The sequence below is a fragment of the Trichechus manatus genome, unplaced genomic scaffold, assembly GCF_000243295.1.
Source record: "Trichechus manatus latirostris isolate Lorelei unplaced genomic scaffold, TriManLat1.0 scaffold00236, whole genome shotgun sequence".
NCBI lineage: Eukaryota > Metazoa > Chordata > Mammalia > Sirenia > Trichechidae > Trichechus > Trichechus manatus.
Window position 1 is genome coordinate 215725 of NW_004444172.1, and position 25018 is coordinate 240742.

At 36.4% G+C, this 25018-nt stretch overlaps 1 protein-coding gene and 2 pseudogenes across 1 annotated transcript; 2 read left to right on the forward strand and 1 right to left on the reverse strand.

Moving 5' to 3' along the window:
• Positions 1-5826: 5826 nt before the first annotated feature.
• Positions 5827-6737, forward strand: LOC101350256 (olfactory receptor 5L1-like; annotated as a pseudogene).
• Positions 6738-12421: 5684 nt separating this feature from the next.
• LOC101342549 (olfactory receptor 5I1-like) lies at positions 12422-13477 on the forward strand (annotated as a pseudogene).
• A 9400-nt stretch (positions 13478-22877) lies between these two features.
• On the reverse strand, positions 22878-23741 carry LOC101350517 (olfactory receptor 5W2-like). Its single transcript, XM_004389162.2, has one exon. The coding sequence runs from the start codon at positions 23598-23600 to the stop codon at positions 22878-22880; it is 723 nt and encodes a 240-aa protein (XP_004389219.1). The 5' UTR covers positions 23601-23741.
• Positions 23742-25018: the final 1277 nt, after the last annotated feature.

Genomic DNA, 25018 nt, shown 5'->3' on the forward strand with positions numbered 1-25018 from the left:
AAAACTGAAGCCTAGCTCTGTTACTGGCTAGATTGTTGTTACTGTGACTTTTAGACACTTTGCCTTGCAGGAAGCGAGGATATTTTGGAATACTATGGGGAAAGGAAAATTAACAAGAAATATTCATGTTATTTCAGAATGTTAATGTGAACTTTGACTCACACTGACGTTGCGATTTTGGTTTTCCATAATGCACCATGAAATTTAGGAGGAGGCTTGTTTGGTTTTCCAAAGTGTTTCCCAAGTTAGGGTATTGGGGTTGTTTTATTAATTTCCTGTGGACATTCCATAGAGATTAACAATCATCTGTGTTTTATATAGAGAGTAAATTTTATTCTTAATTGTTTATTTTTACTATTCCATAGAGACAAATAATTGCTTCGGAAACTTCAGGGACCCAGTCCCCAGGAGTTTAAATTACACTATAAAGTTTCTAACTCTATGCTATGCACAGCCTGACATCTTCAAGACCAGGGAAGAAAAATCTGCCAGTCAGTTTGTTAGCTAGAACTAGACTCTAGTTACTTGAATATTGATATAAATACATTTTGTGAACAAGAAAATATTTTAAAAATTCTTCTAGTCTAATTCTTCTAGTTATGTAGAAGACATATGTTTCAATAATAATTATAAGCTCTATAATGTTTCTATAATTGTTATAAGCTCTCTTCTAATTAGAGTATATTTACACAGAAACCCTTTTCCTTCAAAATATTTAAAGTTATGTAACTATTTAAAATAATTTTGTCTTTAATATTAAGATATTTGATGGAAAATTGGAACAATTCCTCTGTAACACTAAACATTGGGTAACATCTAAAAATGTATATTAGAATACAGAGTAAATAAAAAGGCAGATTTTTTTCCCTTTCCTTCTTATTTCAAGCAAATTTCCTTCATTGAATCTGGTAGAGATGACCACAGAGATATTCCCTAATTGTCACCCTAATTCTGAGAATTCCATTAATGTGCCCACAGAGCTGGTATGAGGACACATGGACTTGTCAGCTCTCTTTGCTCAGGAAAGGAGATAATTCTTTTAAACTAATGATTGACCTTACCATGGCCTAGTTTTATACTATCAGCCTAGGCTGGAAAGAAACATTTCCAAGAGTATTCTTCTCTTTAATTTATGGGTTGGCAAAGAGCTGTATGTAAGTATGTTATTATGATCAGGTACATAATCAAACCATGACTTCAGGACAACTATTTGTTCCCACTTCTGTACAATTAGTTCAAGATGTGGAGAAGATACCAACCTGTGTATGTTCTTAATCCTGTTTTTCCTCACTCAGTTGTCATAGGATATGTCTCCATGAGTCGAGGAGGGAGGGCAGAGAGTAAAATTCCTCAACTTCAGTATGTCTTTGCTTTACGCAAGAAGTCTGGATTGCACCTCCCACTTACATAGACTAGATAACATAACCACTCTCTCCAGTCTACTCTGTGAGAACTTGGGAAAAATTTTATTTGCCTCTTTTTTAACGTGAATAAAATATGTAGCTTTCAGGGTTGTAGCCTGACATTAAATTGATTACATACAACATCTGTATGCCCATTCACACCTCTACAGCTACATCTACATCAACTGCTACATCTGTTCCCAGGTGTATTATTAGTTATCCTGTTTTTAATGACCCACGTCTGAAACTTAGTTTCAAACAGCATCGTGATTTCCACTGTAGTCACACTGTATAGCAGTTTAACAATTTATCTATTTTTTATATTTAATATTTTCCTATTTTAATACCATAAAGTTGCTGCAATGTAGCTTTGAATATAATTTTCAATTTTTTTGATATATTTAAACAATTCTTGTAATAGATTGCTAAGAATAAAATGTCTCATCCAAAAAAAAAATCATTTAGGTTTTATTATTGTTTTGGATATATGCTTTGGGGTGAACACTTTGCACATATGCTCTTTAACTGCTTTCCAGAAAAGTTTATACAATAGTTAACATTATTAGCATTGACCATTACTCTTGTAATGAACAAAATCACTTGGTTAATTTGATAAGCTAAAAAAATTATGACTTTCACCATCTATTTTAATTATCTTTTTGCATTCTGCATAATGTTGTTGTTGTTAGGTGCCGTCGAGTCGGTTCTGACTCATAGCTACCCTGTGTACAGCAGAACAAAACACTGCCCGGTCCTGCGCCATCCTCACAACGGTTGTTACGCTTGATGCCATTGTTGCAGCCACTGTGTCAATCCATCCTGCTGAGGGTCTTCCTCTTTTTTGCTGACCTTCTACTTTACCAAACACAATATCCTTCTCCAGAGACTGATCCCTCCTGATAACATGTCCAAAGTATGTGAGACATAGTCTCACCATTCTTCTTTCTAAGGAGAATTCTGGCTGTACTTCTTCCAAAATACATTTGTTCATTCTTTTGTCAGTCCATGCTATATTTAATATTCTTCGCCAACACCACAATTCAAAGACATCAATTCTTCTTTGATCTTCCTTATTTATCATCCAGCTTTCACATGCATATGAGGCGGTTGAAAACACCATGGCTTGAGTCAGACACACCTTCGTCTTTAAGGTGACATTTTTGCTTTTCAACACTTTAAAGAGTCCTTTTGCAGCAGATTTGCCTAGTGCAATATGTCGTTTGATTTCTTGACTGCTGCTTATATGAATGTTGATTGTGGATCCAAGTAAAATGAATTCTTTACTTCAATCTTTTCTCTATTTATCATGATTTTGCTTATTGGTCCAGTTATGAGGATTTTTTGTTTTCTTTAAGTGGAGGTGTAATCCATACTGAAGGCTATGGTCTTTGATCTTCATCAGTAAGTGTTTCAAGTTATCTTCACTTACAGCAAGCAAGATTGTGTTGTCTGCATAATGCAGATTAGTAATGAGTCTTCCTTCAATCCTGATGCCCCGTTCTTCTTCATATAGTCCAGCTTCTCAGATTATTTTCTCAGCATACAGATTGATTTGGTATGGTGAAAGAACATCCGTGACACACACCTTTCCTGACTTTAAACCACGCAGTATCCCTTTTTTCTGTTCGAGCAACTGATCTATGTACAGATTCCTCATGAGCACAATTAAGTGTTCTGGAATTCCCATTCTTTGCAATGTTATCCATAATTTGTTATGATCCACATGTCAAATGTCTTTGCATAGTTAATAAAACGCAGGTAAACTTCTTGGTATTCCTTGCTTTCAGCCAGGAGCCATCTGACATCAACAATGATATTCCTCATTCCACATCCTCTTCTGAATCCAGCTTGAATTTCTGGCCATTCACTGTCCATGTACTGCTGCAGCCCCTTTTGAATTATCTTCAGCAAAATTTTACTTGCTTGTGATATTAATGATATTGTTCAATGATTTCTGCATTCAGTTGGATCACTCTCTTGGGAATAGGCATAAATATGAATCTCTTCCAGTTGGTTGGACAGGTAGCTATCTTCCAAATTTATCGACATAGACAAGTGAGCACTACAGTACTGCCTCCATTTGTTGAAACACGTCAATTGGTATCCCATCAATTCCTGGAGCCTTGTTTTTGCCAGTGCCTTCGGTGTAGCTTGGACTTCTTTCAGTGCCATTGGTTCCTGATCATATGCTACCTCCTGAAATGGTTGCAATTCGACCAGTTCTTTTTGGTGTAATGACTCTGTGTATTCCTTCCATCTTCTTTTGATGCTTCCTGCATCTTTTAATATTTTCTCTGTAGAATCCATCAATATTGTAACTTATGGCTTGATTTTTTTTCATCAGTTCCTTCAGCTTGAGAAATGCCAAGCATGTTCTTCCCTTTTGGTTTTCTATCTCCAGGTCTTTGCACATGTCATTATAATACTTTACTTTGTCTTCTCAAGTTTTGAAATCTTCTGCTCAGCTCTTTTACTTCATCATTTCTTCCTTTTACTTTAGGTACTCGATGTTCAAGAGCAAATTTCAGAGCCTGTTCTGACATCCATTTTGGTCTTTTCTTTCTTTCCCATCTGTTTAATGACCTCTTGGTTTCTTCATGTATGATGTCCTTGATGTCATTCAACAACTCGTCTGGTCTTTGGTCATTAGTGTTCAACCTGTCAAATATATTCTTGAGATGGTCTATAAATTCAAGTGGGATATACTCAAGGTCTTATTTTGGCTCTCCTGGACTTGTTCTAATTTTATTCAGTTTCAGCTTGAACTTGCATATAAGCAATTAATGGTCTGTTCTGCAGTCAGCCCCCGGCTGCACTCTGATGATATTGAGCTTTTCAGTTGTCTCTTTCAACAAAGGTGGCCGATTTGATTCCTGCTTATTCCATCTAGCGAACTCCACATGTATAGTTGCTGTTTATGTTGCTGAAAAAGTTATTTGCAATGAGGAAGTCATTGGCCTTGCAAAATTCTATCATGTGATCTCCAGCATCGTTTCTATCACCAAGACCATATTTTCCAACTACTAATCCTTCTTCGTTTCCAATTTTCGCATTCCTATCACCAGTAATTATCAATGCATCCTGATTGCGTGTTCCATCAATTTCAGACTGCAGAGGTTGGTAAAAAACTTCAATTTCCTCATCTTTGCCTTAGTGGTTAGTGCATAAATTTTAATAACTATTATTAACTGCTCTTCCGGTAAGTGTATGGATATTATCCTATCACTGATGGCATTGCACTGCAGGATAGATCTTGAAATCTTCTTTTGGATAATGAATGCAAGGCCATTCCTCTTCAATTTGTCATTCCCAGCATAGCAGGTCATATGATTATCTGATTCAAAATGGCCAATACCAATCCATTTCAGCTCTAATGCCTAAAATATAGATGTTTATGCATTCCATTTCATTTCTGACAGTTTCCAATTTTCCTAGATTCATACTTCATACAGTCCAAATTCGGATTATTACTGGTTGTTTATAGCTGTTTGTTCTCATTTGGAGTTGTGCCACATCAACAAATGAAAGTCCCGAAAGCTTGACTCCATCCACATCATTAAGGTCAACTCTACTTTGAGGAGGCAGCTCTTCCTCAGTCATATTTTGAATGCCTTCCAACCTGAGGGGCTCATTTTCCAGCACTATATCAGACAATGTTTTGCTGATATTTATAAGATTTTCACTGGCTAATTCTATCAAAAGTAGACCACTCAGTCCTTCTTCCTAGTCTGTCTTAGTCTAAAAGCTTAGCTGAAAACTGTCCTCCAGGGGTAACCCTGCTGGTAATTGAATACAGGTGGCAAAGCTTCCAGTTTCACAGCAACACACAAGCCCCGCAGTAGGACAAACTGACAGATAGATGGGGGTTTTGCATAATACCAAATGTAAGTAGGTCTTCCTACGACACTGATCTCAAGGAAGTTTGTCACACTCCACAACACTGGAAATGCAGAGTACCTCATCTACTGAAACTTTATGTTACTGATAAACTGAAAGAACAAACAAACAAAAATGTATATTATACAGGGTCACAACAGTTGTAGCCCCAGTTGGGCATAGCTTAATAAGCTTTTCAGGGAACAGGAGTTAATTTCTATGGAGCTATAAAGCATGACATTGAGTCTATTTCAAACTTGCATTAAACCATTAATTGAATAGGTCATCTCAATCTGTTGTGCAGATAAATTCTGAGAATCATTTACAGCTTCTGATGATGATAATTTTTAACCTGTGAGATACACAGAATTTTTTTAACATTTTGAATGATATGACAATTATATTTTTGTTATATATAGTTTTCTCATAAAAACTATTTTTCATATCAATATTCTATTTCTATGAAGTTAATATAAAACTCTTTTTCTCTTCTAGGAGAAAGACAAAAAAATTAATTTGTTTTCCCGAACTTGAAATATAGTGGAAAATGGTAGAAGAAAACGGCACCACGGTGACAGAGTTCGTTCTCCTGGGGTTATCAGACATCCCTGAGCTGAAAGTCTTCCTCTTTCTGTTTTTCCTTCTAATCTATGGAGTCACAGTTGTGGGCAACCTGGGCATGATTGCACTGGTTCAGGTCAGCCGGCAGCTTCGCACCCCCATGTACTTCTTCCTCAGCCACTTGTCCTTTGTGGATTTCTGCTAATCCACCATCATTGTGCCTAAGATGCTGGACAATATCATAAACAAGGACAAAGCCATTTCTTTCGTGGAATGCATGGTGCAAATCTATTTGTTTTGTACTTATGCAATCACTGAGGTCATCCTGCTGGCAGTGATGGCCTCTGATCACTTTTGTTACAATCTGCAACCCCCTGCTGTACATGATCATCATGTCCCAGACGCTCCGTGTGGAGCTGGTGTTTGGCTGCTACCTGTGTGGAACAGTGTGTTCTCTGATGCACTTGTGTTTAGCTCTTGATATCCCATCCTATTGATCAAATGTGATTAACCACTACTGTGATCTACTCCCTCTCTGATCTCTTGCCTGCTCTGATGTCTCTATGAATGAACTGCTGTTGTACATTGTGGCCACTGTCAATGAGATCAGCACCACCGTGGTCATCCTCACTTCCTACTTCTTTATTCTCATCACTAACCTAAGGATGCTCTCTGCAGATGGAAAGTGCAAAGCACTTTCCGTCTGTGCCTCTCACTTCACAGCCATCATTGTTTTCCACGTAACGATCCTTTTCATTTATTGCAGGACCAGCTCTGGCAACAGTCTGGACACAGGTAGACACAGTGATCTACACTATAGTGATTCCCATGCTGAGCTCCCTGATCTATAGCCTGAGGAACAAAGATATGAAAGAAGCTCTCAGGAAGGTGATGTGATTTAACTTACTCTCATTTTCTTAGCTGGACTTAAGAAAAAAAAAAAAACTCATTGACCTCGAGCTGATTCCGACTCATAGTGACCCTATAGAACATAGTAGAACTGCCACATAGGGCTTTCGAGGAGATTCTGGTTGATTCAAACTACTAACCTTTTGGTTAGCAGCCAAGCTCCTAACCACTGTGCCACCAGGGCTCCTAGCTGGACTTAAGAGTTTCAAAGAGGACCTTTAACGAGAGATTTTTCTTTGGGTGAAAATGGATGAAATGGAAACCCAGGAAGGACATTAGTGAAGTAGGCTGCTATTCATGATTCTTTGTTGTCTATTCACCTTTTGGACTTCTCTTAAAATTCCCAGTATTAGACAGAACATTGTTCAAATGCATCTGCCACCTTTGCTGCTGTTCTCCTATCTCTGAGTATCGTGATTGGGTTTTGGGATGGTACAGTTAAGCCTCAATTTTTTGGTTTCTGCTTAATAATATATTTATAACAAAGTACGAAGAAAGAGACATGTCTTTTCAATACCCTTAATGCATATAATCATTCTTATTGAATTTACTTCCTTTGTCTTCCATGGAATAAATACACATTTGTCTCATATTATATGTACACAGCATAATTGTGTTGTTTGAATGAAGACTTTCTGATATGTTCTGGTCTTGGATGGTCAGCATTCAATTGGAACACAGATAAAAATAAATAATAGCACATATTAGAGTTATTAACTTCATTCACAGTTGGTTCTTCTTTGACATGTTGAATTTCAAGATCTTTCTATCCTTCAATAGATAGTTGGACATATGTTTGCTTCCTCCCTGATCATAGAACCATCGCTTTACATAGAATATTCCAATATTTGTTTGATACATTGTTTTGAGCTGGTTAAATAAAATATATAAGTATCATAACCTAATTTTTTATTTAGTAGTCTACCACTTTGAAGGCCAAGACATGTTTCTTTGGGACATCTTCAAGATATAGAAAAACATATTACATCATTTTATTTTGTGTGTAACCAACTACTAATTAGAACTGTTTAATTGCTCACACATCTTTTCCCTTTGGGACTTAGATGTGAAAGTATAGGTCCCTGAGAACTGATGTCTGATCAAGAAGTTGATCTCAAAAATCTTAAAGCAAAGTATAAAAAGGCCGTGCATTCTCCTAAGGAACCAAAACCTTCCTTTGTTCTATGAACACAGAAGGCATGCCTCAAATGGATTTTGATAAATGGGTTGCAACAAAATGAATGTTTTTGTCTCCAAGTGTCATACTTGATTTTCTTACCAGAAAATGAACTGACGCTGACATCAGTATAGTACGGAGGTGGGTGAAAGAAAGGCATTAATCTGGTAAGTATTCTTAACAGAATTATACAATTTTACAGGTAAATGGGGTTCAACGAGATCATCTCTTATATTCACTTCTTTTACACATGGAAATCTGATGTTAGAAGTGGAACCATGCCTTGAATAAGACAGGTTGTAAATCCTCAAGGTGTACCCAGAAACAACAATAATAACAAAGCATATTTAGCACATTTTATTTTTTAGACAAAACTCAGAATAAATGGACTCTAATCGTTGTTGTTATTTGTCATCAAGTGGATTCTGACTCATGGCAAACCCATATGTGCAGAGCAGAACTACTCCACTACTCCATAGTGTTTTCAAGGCTGTGATCTTTCAGAAGCAGACCACCAGCCATATCTTCCAAGGCACCTCTGGGCAGGTTTGAGGCAACTCTGGATGGGTTTGAACCTCCATCCTTTCAGCTAGTAACCCAGTGCTGAACTGTTTATGGCACCGAGTGACTCCTGGACTCTAAGTAGGAATCTAATTATCTGCTTATTGGAGAATTCCCTAACCCAGTGATATAGAATCTCCAAAGTCCTACCCAGATTCTTTCATTGCAGAACTATGCAACCCTGGGCTGGTCAATTGGCCTTTTCTATAAAGTTGTCAGACAATCATCCTTAACATATTTTAAAGGATTGTGAGAATTAAATTAAGTGTGAAAGTATTTTGGAAATCATAAGATCAAAATATATTAAGGCCAGGTATGTGACACTTGCCAAGAATTCATCTAATTTAGCTAGCCAGAAACAGAACAAAGGTAGAAAAAGAAATGTTGAGCAATATTCCAGATTTTATGATTATTGTTTACCTATACTTCATTCTCTCAGAATAACTTTTCTGATAGTTACACTCTACTTATTTACCCTAAATGTATACAAAGTTTTAATTAAAATATTTAATTTTATTAAAAACCTGCATCAAATTGGGGAAAGGGCATGGGCTAACAATTGCTACAAACGGAAATTTAAAGAAGCATAGTTTTATCCATCAGATATGCACAAATAAATTTACAAATAGATATAAAGCTGACTTTTTCCACAAGAGAGAGGTAAATCAACTCCCTCTCTGTTGGAAAAAATGTATGTATCTATGGACAAGAATCATTTGAGTTGCTATTGATTGTCTACAGGTTGCAGAATTGTAAAATAGGACAAGAGAAATGAAAAGTGGAAATAACCCAGATGGGTAGATAGATGAGCCCAATTCAAAATCTTTTACAGTTTTCCCTATAGACAGAATAAAATGATTGTGGACGTAATTAAAGGAGTTGCCTGGGTTGAAAAATAATAAATTTCTTAGTAAAAGGATTTCTTGGGTTGCATTCCACAGCGTGGATTGTGGATAAAATAAAATAGATGTCTGAATTGACCCAGAGTCATTTTCTATGTTGCCACTTTGAACAGTAAAAGAACTAGATGGTGAGGATATTGAGACTGTGGATGAAAATTTATTTAACACTTACCATTATAACTTGATGAGAAAGTTACTCTCATCGACATTTTTTAGATGAAGAAACTGAAACTAAGAGATTAGCTGTTCTGCCCAAGTATTCCCAACTACTGAGTGACGGGCAGGATTCAGCACTTATCTTCTTAATTCAGTCTTTCTATATTATCAGTGGATTTTAAACTGTTCTAAGGTATCCTTTTTTCCCTCAGAGGCAAACTACATCTGAAGGTGAGAAATACAGAACATCTGCTCTTCTAACCAAAAATGTTCATCTACAACAGTAATGCTTTTATCTGTTGTGGAAATAGATGAAGGCAATCCAACTGGAGACAAACAAAGTCTATTTATTCAGTTTTCTATAGCAAGGTTGCCCATCACCATCACTTGTCTTCGGCAGGGACTTAAAGGCAGGCAGAGGAGTGAGAAAGCTTGTAGTGAGAAAAAAGGGAGGTTTAAGGTATACTCTGATAGACGTTGTTGACATAGAAAAGCTGGAATTGGGCTAATTAGAAATGGGGCATTTTATGCAATTGATTGGCTTGGGAAGTTTATTTGGCTTTTTCAGGTTGATCCTGAGTTGGAAGTGAGAAACTGTTTTCATTCTCTTGAAATCTAGAGTTTTGGGTTCATAGAGTTCAGGAGAGCCATCCAGGCCATTCCCCCTTAGGTGTCCTTTTGAACCTTGAGCCTTTAAGGAACTGGTTTTTCTAGGGGTCACCTTCAGGTCAAATAATAGCCTAGTAAACAGATTAGTGGAGACCATTTTGCCTTAGGCATTGGGCTCTTTCAGAGAAGATCTATGGGTACCCAGTTTGGAGAAGCTGGAACTCTGAAGTTTGACTGGAAGACGTATGGCATGTGCTTAGTGACTCTCTCTTCAACTGACTGACCTTGGAACCCTGTAAGTGCTTTGATGCTGTCTCCTAAGAAACTACCATGACAATGACCTTCAGGGGACTGCCCTGCCAAATCCAGATACTTAGGATTCTTGAAATCTGGCCTCCTTGAGGAGTGACACATGTGACCATTGATGAACAAGTGTTGTGGTACTATATCCAAAGGTCACCCAATGACCTGCATTACCTTCTTTCACCGTTCTGTCTTCAAAGCACCTTCTTGATACTTTTGGGTTGATGCTGCCCCATTTGGATTGTATCTACTCACAATAAATATAATCTGTTACATGTGTTTCTGGTGTTTCTCTGCACATTTAGGTTTTTAATGGAAACTAGACAAAATTGAGGGAAGCTGGCAATATACTGATCAAATCATGATTGTTCTGAGTCAATTACTGAGAATGTTCTGATTTGGCTTCTTAGGCTTTTTGCTGAAGAAGCTGTGGGTCAGGGTTCTATTGTGATATATGGTCTGGCCATTGCCCATTTGTATGGTCAATCTTTCATTGTTTAAGTATTAGGGATTATATTTTATTTATTCAATATTTGTTGATTTAAAATCTATGGGTCAGGATTATTCAAGGCATCAGTTATACAATGATGAAAATTAAAAAAAAAATTTTTTTTAAAGACATCATTCAAGCCCTCAGAGATTATACAATCTAGCGAGGGAGACCTATAATAAACAAATAAAAGATAAATAATAAAGAAAAAATGTTTGCAAATTGTGATAAGTGCTGTGAAGAGAATGAGTAGGATGCAGAGATAGAGAATAATGGAAGCATTACATAGAATTGAACAGTAGAAACCTTGCTGAAGAGTCAGCATTTAACCTGAGCAAGCCCTGGTGGCGCATTGGTTAAGTATTGGGCTGCTAAACAAAAGGTTGGCAGTTTGAATCCCTCAGCAGCTGCTTGGAAACTCTATGGGGCAGTTCTATTCTGTCCTATACAGTTGCTATGAGTTGTAATTGACTAGACGGCAATGGATTTGGTATTTAGTTTTTTATGGAAAGTAATGCATGTAAGAATAAGATTGTTCTAGGCAGAAGAAATTTCATGGCAAAGGCCCTGTGGGACAGAGCTCACAGCATTCCACAAAAGCACCAGTCTAGGAGAGTGAATGTCATCTAAAATCCTGTTGTTCTATGTTAGCTGAGTTGTTCTTTGACAAAAGGCTGAGACAACCTGAATAATTGGGTACTTTTCTTTTGCACAAAATCATTAGCCTGCTAACCAAACTCTAGGCACATAAGACACTTCATTCCAGAAGTGGCAACTTTCTCTTAGATCTACCAACACAGAGTAAGGACAAGCAGTGGCCCTGCTGATGGAGGCATGATCTTAGTGGGTTAGAGGGAGTTTGTGACTGGAGGATGGTGAATGAAGGGAGAACAGATTGCATCAGACAAGACTGGAGATGAAGCAGCTGATAAATTAGCTTGTTCAACAAATAGGGGCAGAGATGAAAGAAGCGTTAGTTAATATGACTGTGGGTATGAGTGGACTGGACAGAGGTGAAATGTTTAGTTGTGGAATTTTGGATGCACAGAATGTGATGGAGGAGAGAGTTGGAGAAACTGAAGGTGAGGCCAATGTTTAGAGTCAGCAACTAGCTTGAGGGTTGTGCCATTTCATGTGGAAACAAATAGCTTTAAGGAATAAGAAGTGGTACATTAGCAATTTAGATAAAAAATATAAATTTTTGCTGCCAAATATTTGAAAACCTATGCATCATGTGTATAGGTTTTCAAATATTTAGTGTAGAGGTTAAGTGCTTGGCTGCTAACCAAAATGTAGGCAGTTCAAACCCACCAGCTGCTCCTTGGAAACCCTATGTGCAGTTCTACTCTGTCCTATAGGGTCACTATAAGTCGGAACCGACTCAACGGCACCTAACCACAATAACAAGATGCATTATGTTGGATTAACTGTCAGCATGACTAGGTGCTATAATGATGCCCCAGTAGATTTTAGAATGAGTGTTCTATTTATTTTCGCATTCTTAATTTTTGTTTTTTTTGGTCAATGTCCATATTATTATTACCTTTGTAATCATTACTGTGTTACAACTATAGAAATACAGAAGCACTTCAAAGAGATGGAGGAAGTGAATGGCACAGTGAAGACTGAGTTCTTCCTCCTGGGATTTAGTGACCACCCAGAACTTCAGAGACTTCTTTTTGCTGTGTTCTTTTCCATCTACTCTGTGACACTCATGGGGAACCTTGGGATGATTTTATTAATTATAATCAGTTCCCACCTGCACATCCCTATGTACTTTTTCCTCTGCATATTGTCCTTCATAGATGCATGCTACTCTTCTGTCATTGCTCCCAAATTACTTGTGGACTTGGTTTCTGATAAGAAGACAATTTCTTACAATGGGTGTGCTGCACAGCTCTATTTTTTCTGTTCTTTGCTTGATACAGAATCTTTCCTCTTGGCTGCCATGGCTTATGACCGGTACACAGCAATCTGTAACCCACTGCTTTATACCATCATTATGTCCAAGAGAATTTGTTGCCAGCTTGCAGTGGGAGCATTTCTGGGGGGCACCATGAGCTCCATTATTCACACCACTAACATCTTCCATCTCTCTTTCTGCTCCAGAGAAATTAACCATTTCTTTTGTGATATCTCCCCACTGTTTTCACTGTCCTGCACTGACACTTATGTGCATGACATTATTCTGGTGGTCTTTGCTAGTTTGGTTGAAGCTATCTGTCTTCTAACAGTTCTTCTCTCATATGTCTTCATCATAGCAGCCATTCTCAAGACAGGTTCCGCTGAGGGAAGAAAGAAAGGGTTCTCCACTTGTGCCTCCCATCTGATTGTTGTCACTGTCTACCACGGTACCTTGATCTTCATTTATCTGCGACCCAGCACAGATCATTCATTGGATATAGACAAAGTGACCTCTGTGTTCTATACATTGATTATACCTATGTTGAATCCCCTGATTTACAGTCTGAGGAACAAAGATGTCAAAAATGCCTTTAAAAAACTAATCAGTGGAAAATTGTTTTCTTAAGAAAGGATGAAATGAGACTTGAAAACTTTTCAGTTATGCCTGTTTCTTGACCTATGGTTAGAATGTTGGAGATGTAAGTTTAATATGGATGTTCTCCAAATTTGCAAGTAATGAGGCCTCAGCCAGACAATGGAGCGAGAGAGGAACTAACATCAGAACTGGCCCTCTCACGTGACTTATATTGTGTCTATCTCTACCATTTTAATGTTGACATTTGTAATATTTATTTCTGGAGATTTACCTTTATTTTATCTACTATCTTCTGTGTCCCTATTTCTTTTCTTTTCCCAGCCTAACCTTCCACCATGATTATTCCCAATATTGGATAAGCCATTGACATAGCATAATTCCAGGTTTTGTGAACATAAAAAAATAAAGTTCATTGAGACTCTTTTTCAATTAAATTTTATCCCCATGTAAACATGTGAACATTGTAGCATAGCTGTTCAAATCCTACTCACTCTAAAAGGTCTTGCTCAAATTTAGCCCCTGTATACTTTTTTTTCTGAATCCTCCTTCAATTACAGATGATAACTCACAATCTGAATGTCACTTGAATCTCAGATGTGCTTCTTTCAACAGTCTCACCAATTTCTATCTTAACCTGAAGCTATGTAACTGTGTTTTATAACTCTATTAGGCTATTCATTAATTCCTTACTCATTATTTGATCCTTTGCCTCTACCACAGTACCTTCCCAGTGTAGTTACTGAACAAAATTTCGTGAAAAAAAAAACCCTAAGTAATTTTACTGTTGATTGTTTTTAAATACTGAATATATGCCACTACTGGGCAGAAACTATTTTTCCCCAGTATTTTTGGTTCATTTTCTCGACTGGCACTGTTATACACAAATAACTATTAAAAGATGTTTTTGAGTTTGATGGCTTAAAAAAAAAAAACAATTTGCTAATATTGACTAGATTAAAATGTCAATTCATAGAATATTTCATCAAGAACATATTCAGTTTGGAATCTACACTGGTAAATAACAAACCAAAAGCTGTGAGAGAGGTTGGGTTCTGGGAGACAGGGATGACACCTGGAGCTCACTAATAGTGGGATGGTAGCCTGGTCTGCAACTGGATCATGATCTATGGAAAAATCTGGAAAATCAGAAGAAAGTGCTACAACCAAAGGGGAGATAGAGGCATAGAAGAGAGGAAGACCAAGAATGCAAAGCCTTCTGACAGTGAAAATGTATGCTGGGTTCTAAATCCAAACAACCGTTCGATTCACTGAGGTGGGACCTATTGTCACAAGAAGGGGTTTCTCCATGCAGATCAGTGGAGAGACAGGGCTCTGGTCATTGTATGCTTTCAACAGTGAAGACTGTTGTGCGTTGCTGTTTGAGGTAATGAGAACCAAGTGCTTCTTTCTAAATTCTGAGCAGGTAATGCTCTCTGAAGGACATGGGTCAATCATAACGGGTAGCTACTAATCCAGTTGCAGCTAAGGGTGCCCATTTGGCCGTGGCCCTGGAGATAGGATAATATAGGATACCATAAAATCAAGTATGCTGGGATTAATAATCTAAACTCACTTCTTGGAATATGAGGTGTGGTACTTAGATCAGGGTGTGGTTCCAGGTAGTTGCCCATGGGAAAAGACATGGGAATGTTGTGACCAAAACTAGTAGCCATGAAGAAACCTCTACTAAGCTCTCACCAGGAGTGAAGGCAGGTTTAGGAAGAACATGTCTTAAGGTGGCTGAGGAGAGAGCTACACACATGAAAGTTTTGAGGTTAGGATCTACAACCGGAATCTTCCAGACTGGGTGAGCAAGTTCTAAACAGGGTAGAAAGATGGGAGGTGGAGACTTGCTTTCATGAGGCGATGTCATAAATAATATCATCTTTTTTCCCAGGGTTCAGTCATATCAAGGTTCAGCCCCTGGATAAACCAAAACTAAACCAAACCCATTGCTGTCGAGTCGATTCTGACTCATAGCAACCCTATAGGACAGAGTAGAACTGCCCCATAGAGTTTCCAAGGAGCAACTGATGGATTCAAACTGCCAACCTTTTGGTTAGCAGCTATAGCTCTTAACCACTATGCCACCAGGGTTTCCAGTCCCTGGATACGCAGTTAGTTATTAAGGGCTCTATATCATCTTAGGAACTCTCTTGATCAAACTCAGGTAGTTGTGTGCACTCTCTTTAAAAATAAATATTTGTTTCTGTAACAATAATTAGCATTTTTAAGAATTTTAATAACGTCAGGCTCCTTTATGAAATCAATACATTTTAAACCCTGCTAAATAGATGAAAAAAATAAAAATAAAAAGAGCCCTAGTGGTGCTGTGGTTAAAAAACTGTGGTGCTAACCAAGAGGTCAGTAGTTCAAATCCACCAGCTGCTCCTTGGAAACTCTCTGGAGCATTTCTACTCTGTCTTATAGGGTCACCATGAGTCAGAGTCCACTGGATGGTAATGGGTTTTTAAAAAAATATATGAGGAAACTGAAGCCTAAGAAGGTTAAGTAACCTGAGGAGGGTCACGTAGCTAACAAGTAAATGGTAGATTTTGGATTTGAACTCAGGTCTGCCTCACTTCAAATTTCAAGTTCTTATCTTGAACTCTCTTTCATCTTGATAATTTTCTTAAAAACAATCTAACAGAATTTAAAAAGTCTTGGTTTTCTGCCCATATGTAAATGTTATTAAATCAGTGTCTTTAGAGAAAGGATTAAAAAAAAAGGAAAATAGTAAAGTTTATATGTTCCCTTACACATATACATGAAAGATATTTATGAAAGCCAGTTGAGATAACATGAGTAGGTTTAATTTTCATAGAGGAGGATGGAGTTAATATGTTATTCTAATAGAATACATTGAGTCTGGAGGGGATTTGGACAATGAGCGGGATGTCTTGATAAATAATATAAATTATTTTATGAACACCATTTAAGGTATTCGGGATTATAGAGCAAAACACAAATTTAAGAATCCTGTTTAATAAGTAATGAAAAACAATTAACCTGTTGTACAATGTATATTTTTAATGAATTGTTTCATTCCTACTCTTTTTTTTTTTTTTTTTAAGTACGTAACACTCAGCTCATTTTATGCACTAAAGGAATGTATAAAATCAGGGAAGAGGAACTAAATAAAAAACCTCATGTCAATTATTACCCTGTATTCTCAGACCCAAAGGAAAAGGCCTCCATGTTTCTTTCATAACAACACCCTAAAATGAAATGAGTACCCCTGGGCACCTGAAATTGTGCTATGTTTTTCATAACTGGATTAAATGCTAATTGATTACAGTGAGAACTGCATATACAAGTAACTTAAGTAAGTCATTGGAATAGACTATTGGATTATTCCAAAACATTTTATAATTGCATAAGTAAGTCAGAAATCTGGTCCGTGAAGTAAATGAATAAAAAATTAGAGAAAGACTTTATTGGAATAAAGTAATTTTAATGAATTTATAAATATGTCCATTAAACAGGCACCATATCTACACACAAAGACAGTCACATGTGTGCTTACTTACAAATAATATCTATACATAAACTGCTAGAATAAAATCAGTTTTCTGTTTTTCTTATTCCTAATGCAACACATATATATTGTAGATTTTTTTTCAAGTGGGTTGTCCTTGTTGTGCTTTTTTTGTGGCGCTGATGTTTTCTTTGTTCCTCTTAACTCTCCTGTGCTGAATATCTTTGGTTTGTGGATTTTTTCTTTTTTTTCGTTTCTGTAGACTTTGTGTTTACTGAGACTTTTATGTTTTTCTTTATTTTAATGAGTAGGTTTGTTAACTATCTTTGTGGTTACCTTGAAATTTACCCCATCTTCGTAAGTTTAAACCAGTCTTTTATCACTTGATATCACCTTGATTTCTTCTCCATTTGAAAGTTTTATATCTGCACCGTTTATTCCCTCTTTTGTTGTTCTGACATTGCTGTCATTTACAGATTGAACCTCTCTGATTCCCTGTTGTAAATCTTTTAGTTTTGTTTTATCTTTGAGAGTTTATTACCTAGGTTGGTATCCTGCAGATAAGCAGGAGGGAAGGGAGAGAATGTGATATGTGGAGCTAAGTGGGTGAGTGAAAGAAGAGAAAGAAGAAAGAGTATCAAAAAAAAAAAAAAAGGAGGAAAAAAGAAATTAAAAAAAAGTAAATAAAATGGCAGTGCAGTAAAATTCGGAGGGTAGGCGTGGGGCCAACCCAGCAGGCCATATGCTCCTGGGTCTCTAGCCAAGTGGTGCGGCTCTGCTCATCAAGAAGGTGCATGGGCTGCGAATGGGGCAAGGTGGACAGGAGAAAGGAAAAGAGACAGAAGAAACCAACCAACAAACAAAAAAAATAAAAATAAATGAATAAAAACCAAAAAAAAAAAATGTGAGAGGGGAGTCACCCATTGGGGGCAAAGCAGAATTGGGGTGATGGGTAGCTGGTGTCTCTCTGGCCCAGCGGCTTGACGCTGCCTGTCAGAAGGGGCGGAGGCAGCTAACAGGTGTGTGAAGTCTGGGGTCCATCTTGATCAGTAGGGTTGTCTCTGGATTTGTAATCACGGTTATGCCATAAATCAGAAGAGCACAAAGAGCCCCAGCTGCACATCCTTTCTGCCAGAAAACCCTAAGAATATGAAGTCAGTTAACAAAATGTGGTTTTCAACAGGTATGGCTTAGATCTATGAAATCCCTGAAAGAAGGAAATGGAAGTGAAAGGTTAGCATCATTTTACTGTCTTCATATTTTAACCTCGGGTCCTTTCTCACTTTTTGTAATTAAAAACAAGTAAAGGAAGAATAGTAGAATAGCTTAAAGGAACTGATTCAACTGGAAATATTTCTATTGTAATGCAAATCTGTTAAATAATAATGGCAGTAATACCTTTTACATTTTTATAGCTCTGGACAGCGTTTGCAAGATCCTTAGGTGGCACAAAGGATTAAATGCTCACTTATTAACCTAAAGGTTAGCACCATGGGAAAAAGTCCTGGCAATCTGCTTCCATAAGTTACAGCTAAGGAAACCCTACGGAACACAGTTCTATTCTACAAACTTGGGACCACCATGAGTCAGACTGACTCAACAGCAACGGTTTGGTTTGGTTTTGTACAGGGTTTGCAGTCTACTTTTACCCAAATCAAATCATGTTATTTCCACACACACCTATGTAGTATTAATGACAATTCTTACTATTTTTGTTTTTATAGATTAAGAAATTAAGTATATGAGAGTTCATGGTCATGATTCTTACAATTCCTTGGCCCAGATAATGCACCTCATTTGATAAGAAGTTCTTTTTCCTCCAATTTTGCAATTAGGCCTTTTAATAGAGAAGCATATTTAGGTAAATAGTTCAAGTATTGAATATAATCCAAACCTATTCCTCTTTATTGTTACCTTCCTATCTACTTTGATGTCAAGATTATACCTGATTTAAAAAAAAATGATCTGTAGTCAACCGTGATTCATCATTTCTGGCTCACCACTCCCTATATAAGCATTATCTTTTAATTTCATAATATATATTACAAACATGAGTACACCCACACACCACAGACGCACTTACGCACACACTCTCTCTCCCTTTAAACACATGCACAAAATAAAGATTTGTTTAAACATAGAAAAAACTAACCAAAATCTCACTACATGGGGATAACTCTGTTTTGTTGTATAATCTACCAGATTTAAAAAAATTTAAAGGAAAATGACTTCAGAATAAATATACTTTATATGCAAATGAGTATTGTGAATATTATTGTATTCCTTTTTCTTTATGTACATTGATTTACATAATCTATCCCATGATAATGCCCATTTGATTTATAAACAATTCTTAAAGAAAAGGAAGATTTAAGTGGAATTTCAAGCTGTATCTAAAAAGCTTCCCTGGTGTCACTAGTGTCCTTAACATACTATTATGTAAGCAACTGTCGACCTATAAACTTCTTACTTCATAAAATAGTTGTCTGGCACTGAAGCGTGGCTATTATGAAAAAAGTTCAAAGCATGATACTGGCCCCAAAGAGAACCAGAGTCTCTCAGTCTCCATGGTGCTGGAAACAAGACTAGCAGAGAGAGACTGTAAGTTTAGAAGAACATTGCTCTTCTAATCAAGGCAGCACATTTTTAGTAACATAAAAGATAATTATTTACTGAAATAGTCTATGAAAGGTGTGTGATTGATTAATTTTATAAACATAAGGTGAAAACTTGCTGTGTACAAGAAATTGCTGGAGGTTTAAAAAATAATAGATGTTCTGTTGCTTACTGTCTCATAGTGAATGGACTTTATGAAATACCTTCTGAGGTACAATATGCATGTAGAAAATTTTCAAATAATAAATTGTACAGCAAATGAAATTGCAGAAATGAAAAATTCCTTGCTGCTGAACACAGACTGAAAATAGAACATTATCAGCTTTTTGGAGACTGTCCATGGGCCCCACAACAAATTGTTATCCAATATAACAGATTAGTTTTATAAGTTTTTGAATTATTTAGAAGTGCAATCATACAGTTTTTACACTTTTATTTCTGGTTTCTTCCACTCAGCAATGTTTGTGAGATTTCTCCATGTTGTTATGGTTGGCAGTAGATCATTCTTTCTCATTGCTGAGTAGGATTCTAATGTACGAACATACTATACATTATTTATCTAATCCAAAACAGGTGTGGGAAAACTATGACCTCTAAGGTTTAATAGGAACATGATCCCCTCACTCATTTATGTATTATTGCCTATGGCTGTTTTGTCAAACAAGGACAGATATGAGGAGCTGTGACAGAAACTTTGTGGTCTCCAAAGCCTAAAATATTCCATCTGACTCTAAGAAAATGTTAACCACTTCCTTTTTAATGTTTTGATAGAAATTTGAGTTGTTAGTTTTATGCTATTGCAAATAATGTGGCTGTTAATATTTTTGTACATGTCTTATGGTGGATATTCACTTATTTCTGTTGGGTGTAAAGAGAGGAATATGAGTTTTGAGTCATGAAGCATGTATATGTCCAGCTATATTAGGAACTGCCATACAGTTTTCCAATGTGGGATGCCAGTTCCCACTGCCACTATCAATGTGTGAGAGCTATGGTTGTTCCACATCCTCACCAATACTGGATATTGTCCATCATTTTTGTTTTTGCCCTTCTATGCTTGAGTTATGGTACTGCATTGAAGTTTACTTTTTATTTATCTGAGTGCAAATAAAGTTGAATAACCACTTTTTTTTTTTATAAAGCGCATATTAAAATGTGAATGCCTATTAGGAGGTCTGCCAAAGGGGCAATTTTTAAAAGCGTTTGATCTTATATAACTAACATTATTAGCTAATTTCATTGTCATAGCCATTTCAGATCAACCATCCTAGAGGTGCAATGTAGTCCTTTTGTAAGAAGATTAAGTCGTTATTCATTTATTTATTTTTTTAATCTCTTCAATAGTGAGGATGAGTTTACACAGCAGTAGAATCTTATACAGGTCCCTAATTGGCACCAACGGTTTGCACTCAACTGTTAGCCTGAAGATTAGAGGCTTGAACCCACCCCACAGCACCTAAGAAGAAAGACCTGGTGATTTGCTTCTGTAAAGATTACAGTCAAGAAAACTGTATAGAGCAGTTTTGCTCTGTAACACGTGTTTGACATTGACTGGGCAATTTTTCTTTTTTCTTTTTTAGTTTAGAATCATAGATACAAAGAGACAGAATTTTCTAGCTGGAAAGGACCGCAGAAAAAAATCTATTCTGACCCCATCTTTTACGTGGGGAGAAATGGGATGTGGTGAGGAAGAGTGACTTATTAAATGACACAATGATTTAGAGTGGCATTGCATCCCTGGCTCCTAGCATGTTTCTGGGGAGGATTTACTAGGAAGGTTAAAAATTACTTCCTCTGTCTTTAAAAGAGCACCTCCTACTTATTGAGTCATTGAGCATTATTACTGCTCTGTTCTTATGTCTTTAGACAGCCCCTTATCGATAGTATGTATCAGTTTGTTTGCTGTGTTACACATATACCATCACTATGCCACTTTTATGTTTAGGGATTTCAGTACAAAGGCTGAAGAAAGGAGTCAAGATATAAGAATTCAACTATAGTATTAATCCTTACATGCAGGCATTGGTAATATCATATTTGGACAATAATATTTGCCATCAGTCAGTAGTGGATGTATGAGAAGTCTGTGATATAAAGAGAGAGAGAGAATGGAAGGTAACAGTGAGGACTGTAGATAAACTATGGTAGATTAAAGCCTTTGATATTATGTTTTATCTGTTTCTGTAGAATCCAAGAAGAAATGTGGAAGGATTAGTTTAGTCTATCTGACCAAGTTCCTATTTGAAACATAAGATCCCTAAAAAAGATTCCCAGAAAGGAGCTATCCAACCTGTCCTTGCATAAATTCAGGGAGATGATGCCTGCAATTAGTCAAATTGTTTAATCTGTATCAGACTTCCATTTATTGAGCTTGAGATGAATTGTTTATCTGGCTTAAAGTTTCCTTCTCTTCAATTCACACTCACTAGACGTGATTAAAAAGGTCCATATGTAAACCAGGTCAGTCTTCTGACGGTATAATATATAACTGTGATATGGAAGGAAGATGAGTTAATTAGATGCCATGAATATGTTTTCTGAATTAGAGAAAATCCACTGAAACTTGTACCCCCCAAACATTGTTTGGACATTAATATATGTAAAGCACACTTTTATGCCATTCTACTTTTCATAAGTACCAATTCCAAAAGAGTGCAGATTAATTGAGAAAATATTGTGGAAGAGGAAACCCTAGGAACTTTTTCAAAACAATCCCTCCCCATATACCTTTTCTACCATCTTACCTTTCCCAAATTTGTCTCAGTGTCCTACAAAGAAACGCCACTTGGAATAGCAGAGGAGCTCTTGGGATTTACTGGAATTCTGAAATGTTTTCATAACAGGGCATTTTGCAATGGCAGCTATATTGCCTACGGCATTCACCCGGGGTACCTGAACTAAGAAGCTCCTATACCAGGGGAATATTGATAACAAAGACCTTCCCCCAGAGCAACAGAGAGAGAAAACCTTCCCCTGGAGCTGGCACCCTAAATTCTGACTTCTACCTTCATACTGTGAGAGAATAAATTTCTCTTTGTTAAAGCCATCCACTTGTGGTATTTCTGTTATAGCAGTACAAGTTAACTAAGACAGAAACACTGCACAAATAAAATTTTGGCATCCTAAGAAGGAGACCAGCATGTTTTGTAAAATTAGAGAGTACCATGTTTAAACTGAAAAAACATAAAAAAGTATAGTATATATAGGAAACTACTTAATAATCAGTATAGTTGAGGATTTGTATAAATACTCATTGTATTAAAGTATCTGAGACTGTATTGTATTGTACTATATGATTTGAAGAAAACAACAACTGCTTATGTTGTGTATAACTATTTAAAACAGCATTTTATTTTTCAGTTTTTCCAGAGCCTCTTTCACATCCTTGTTCCATAGACTATCAATCAGAGGGTTTAACGTGGGGATGATAAGGGTATAAAACAATGAGCTCATTTTGTCTTGATCTAGAGAGTAGGAAGAACTTGGTCGGAAATACATAAAAAGCATAGTTCCCTGGAAAATTGCAACAGCAGTTAAGTGAGAGGTGCAGGTGGAGAAAGCTTTGAACCTTCCCTCAGCAGAGTGGATCTTTAAGACTGAAAGGATGATGTAACAGTAAGAGACAAGAAGCCCTGAAATGGTACTCAGTTCAATGAAGCCAAAAACAGTGAACAATGCCAGCTCATTGACCTGAATATCGGAACAGGAAAGGAGGAAAAGTGGAGGTAAATCACAGAAGTAATGATTAATCTCATTTGACCCACAGAAACATAAGCGGAAAGTTAACGTCGTATGTATCAAAGCATCCACCATGCCCACCAGGTAAACCCCAGCCATAAGCATGGAGCACAGCCTGCTGGACATGCTGACAGTATAGAGCAAGTGGTTGCTAATGGCCTTGTACTGATCAAAGGCCATCACTGCCAGCAGGAGACGCTCAGAATCTGCAAAGATACAGAAGATGAAGAACATGGTGTACATGGTAGCTTTGATCTCAGGTTTGTTAATAATTCCTAAGAGGTGGAATTCAGTCAAGGAGGAGCAATTTTCTCCATCCATTCTTCTTTGTTCTTGTTTTAAATGGCTACAAAAATGATCAAGAGAATGACAGATCAGAGTTTAACTCTGTTGAATATTTACAAAATATTACCTGTAAGGCAGAACACTTTCTTTCTATAAATTATCTTCTTTATCCACAGAAAGAAGCCAAGATAAATGTCACTGTTAAAGAAAAGAACTAAAACATCTGGAACAGGAAGTTCAGAAACTTTGATTCTAAATCTATATGTCTTTCTTGACATATGTCATTTGTATTATCATCTACTGTCTTATCTTAGTGGTTGATATGAATAAACCTAAAGCTCATTCCAGATTCAAAACGATATAAAAAAACACAATAGTTAGACATAGCCACAGGATACAAGCCTAAATTTCTGACATGTAAAATTAAATACCCCATTGGACAAAAAAGCAATCACATTTATTGTATTCATCCTGAAACATAATTGACTTTAAAGATTCAGCAACAATGAATGATATTGCATATAAATTAACAAATGAAAATTATCATGTTACTGTTTTGGTCTATGATGTTAAGTTTTAACTGAATGACTAAACATGAAAGAATCATGTTTTATTCAGTTCTATCACACTTCATCTCTTCTTCTTCTAGCATCTGTAACCCTGTTATATTACTGATCTGATCCCAAAGGATAAATCTGTAGACAAATTAAAGAGAAGTGATAAAAGTGGGAAAAACAGAATTTAATGCATACATTTGCATTTCTTCAGATTTTAAATTAAATATTTCATGAAAATGGGAAAAGGACTAATAAACAATAAATGTTTCAGAAATATAAAGTGTTCATTTTCTATTTGTGTGTGAATATTCTGTAGATAATATAAAAATTGAAATGCAAATTATGGTCTTTTTTTCTGTACTTAGGTATTGTAGTATGTGGTTCGTATGAACTTGAATTTATACATATTGGTATTTTTAACGTGATACCTCAATTATGGTTAGAATAACACTAGAACAAATCTAAAATTCACATTTATAGTGATATCACTTGAACAGTAATAAAAAATAATGATTTACTCATGAATTTTAGTTAAAATATAAATGAATATAGTATCTACTCAAACAAACAAGGTCGGTCAAATTCACATAGCTTCAACCATAAAATATTATGGTTTCCTGTAAGTTTACAGTTATTTAACTGAGTAAGTAGGTATAAAATGATTCATTTACAAATTCCTCAATATGTAATTCTCATTTTTCCAAAAAAAATTTTTTCTGTAGTTTTTTTAATTTGGCAATTCAGAATCCTACCTGAGATGCGCATGTCTTTCTGTTCTGATTTTGGGTAGGTGAACACTAGGCAGGTCACATTTTATCTTTACTTAGTGACATGTGGGACTTAAATCTCTGAAGCCTCTGTCCTCATTTTTTTTTTTTTTTTGTTACACATGTGCTT